This window comes from Theobroma cacao, chromosome 7, assembly GCF_000208745.1.
Source record: "Theobroma cacao cultivar B97-61/B2 chromosome 7, Criollo_cocoa_genome_V2, whole genome shotgun sequence".
In the NCBI taxonomy this organism is placed as follows: domain Eukaryota; kingdom Viridiplantae; phylum Streptophyta; class Magnoliopsida; order Malvales; family Malvaceae; genus Theobroma; species Theobroma cacao.
In genome coordinates, this window is record NC_030856.1 from 10,936,690 (window position 1) to 10,938,604 (window position 1,915).

At 35.7% G+C, this 1,915-nt stretch overlaps 1 protein-coding gene across 1 annotated transcript; it reads left to right on the top strand.

Moving 5' to 3' along the window:
* Positions 489-1,088, top strand: LOC108662780. The gene is made up of 2 exons (XM_018124358.1): positions 489-638; positions 699-1,088. Exons 1-2 carry the CDS (start codon positions 489-491, stop codon positions 1,086-1,088), a joined length of 540 nt encoding a protein of 179 aa, XP_017979847.1.

Sequence of the window (1,915 nt, forward strand, 5' to 3'; positions counted from 1 at the left end):
TTGCATTCTCACTTTATTTTTCGATAAATTATAAAATTATAAGGAGAATATTTTTTTTTCATTCATCTTTTTATTTGATCTAATTCTTGTCTCTCAATTTCATTTAATTTTTTATGTATAATTAACAAAAAATAATTTGATATATTCTTTTACTTTAAAACTTATGATTGGTGAACATAATTATACGAAATAATTTTTTACATAATACATGAGATAATACATTATTTACATAATGAGGAGTTGGGTATGACTGGTAATTTTTCAATCAACTTGATATGAGTACGGCTCATGACAAGGTGGAATAGGTCTTTGTACGAGCCATCTTGAAAAAACTGGGTTTCTCATGTATGTTTATTGAGATGATAATGAGATGCATTACTTTAGTTACCTATTCTATTCTTGTTAATGGTAGACCAGGGAACAAGTTTACACCTTCAAAGGGGTTGCGGTAAGGTGATCCACTCTCGCCTTTCTTATTTGTTATAGTAATGGAAGCTCTCTCCAATTTATTAATGAATGCAACACTTAACAGGAGTGTCTCTGGAATCACAGTTTGCAGAAGAAGCCCGATTGTTACCCATTTGTTTTTCGCAAATGACAGTATGATCTTTGGGAAAGCCCAAGGCCTGGAAGCTCGAGTTCGTAAGGAGATCTTTGAAAGATATGAATCTATTTCTGGTCAAAAAATTAACTTTTAGAAATCTGCTGTATTGTTCAGTAAAAATACTGGTGATTATGAGAGGGCAGAAATTTGTCGAATCTTGGGAATCAATAGTGGCAATTGGGGTGAAACATATCTTGGCATGCCATTGGTTAGTGTGTGTTCCAAGCGACAAATCTTTAGTAACGTGAAGGAAAAGGTGTTGAAGAAAATCTCAAATTGGAAGAACAAGTTGCTTTCCATTACTGGGCGTGAAGTGTTGATCAAAGCGGTGACTCAGGCGATTTCTACCTATGTGATGAGTTGCTTCAAATTGCCTAACTCTTTATGTAGTGAGATAGATTCGACAATTGCAAAATTTTGGCAGGGTGGTACAGAAAATGCAGCAAAAATTCACTGGAAAAGTAGGAATTCTATGTGTATCTGAAAACACTATGGTGGAATGGGGTTTCGAGATACAAAGAAATTCAATTTGACTATGCTAGCAAAACAAGGTTGGCGGTTGCAGAAAAAGGTACCTACCCCTGCTTATAAAACCCTTAAGGCACGTTATTTTTCTCATGTTGATTTATGGATGCTCCAACAGAATCCAATCCTAGTTATCTCTAGCGTAGTATCAGGGAGAGTCAATTTGTCCTTCAAAAAGGATTAATTTGGCGAGTAGGGGATGACAATAATATCATGGTGCATGCTGACAAATGGATAATACCATATGAGACTCCTAGGAATGTGGTAGCTTGTAATGATGAGGTTGGCGATAACATGGTTGTGGGTGAATTAATTGATGCGGGTACGATTACTTGGAACGAAGAGATATTGAGTTTGTATTTTCCACTATATGAGTGAAACCTTATATTATCCATAGTGCTTAGCTTTAGAAGACCAAATGATTACCAAATTTGGTTTAGCAATAAATATGGTGAGTATACGATGAAATCGGGGTATTGGATGCTAAACTTTTCTATGGGAAACCCAGGGGTGGGTAGCTCATCATCAAGTATACAAGGAATTTGGAAAAAATTGTGGACGCTAGGTGTTCTGCGGAAATTAATTTTGTTTGCATGGAGAATGTTTAATGAAGCTCTCATACAAATAAGGATTAATGTGGAACCTTGCTGTGCATTTTGTGGAGTGGAACTGGAAACTCTTCTCCATTGTGTTGGCACTTTTCAATTTGCTCGGGCTATCTGGGTATTGTCAAAGTGGGACTTTCATGATTTATGCTATCACTTTGGGTCAATTATAGAATTTTAT

Excerpts from the sequence above, each read along its gene's own strand:
- LOC108662780 (XM_018124358.1), top strand. The coding sequence starts at position 489 with ATGGAAGCTCTCTCCAATTTATTAATGAATGCAACACTTAACAGGAGT. Across the intron at positions 639-698 it reads CCCAAGGCCTGGAAGCTCGA|AAATCTGCTGTATTGTTCAG; the intron begins GTTCGTAAGGAG and ends ATTAACTTTTAG.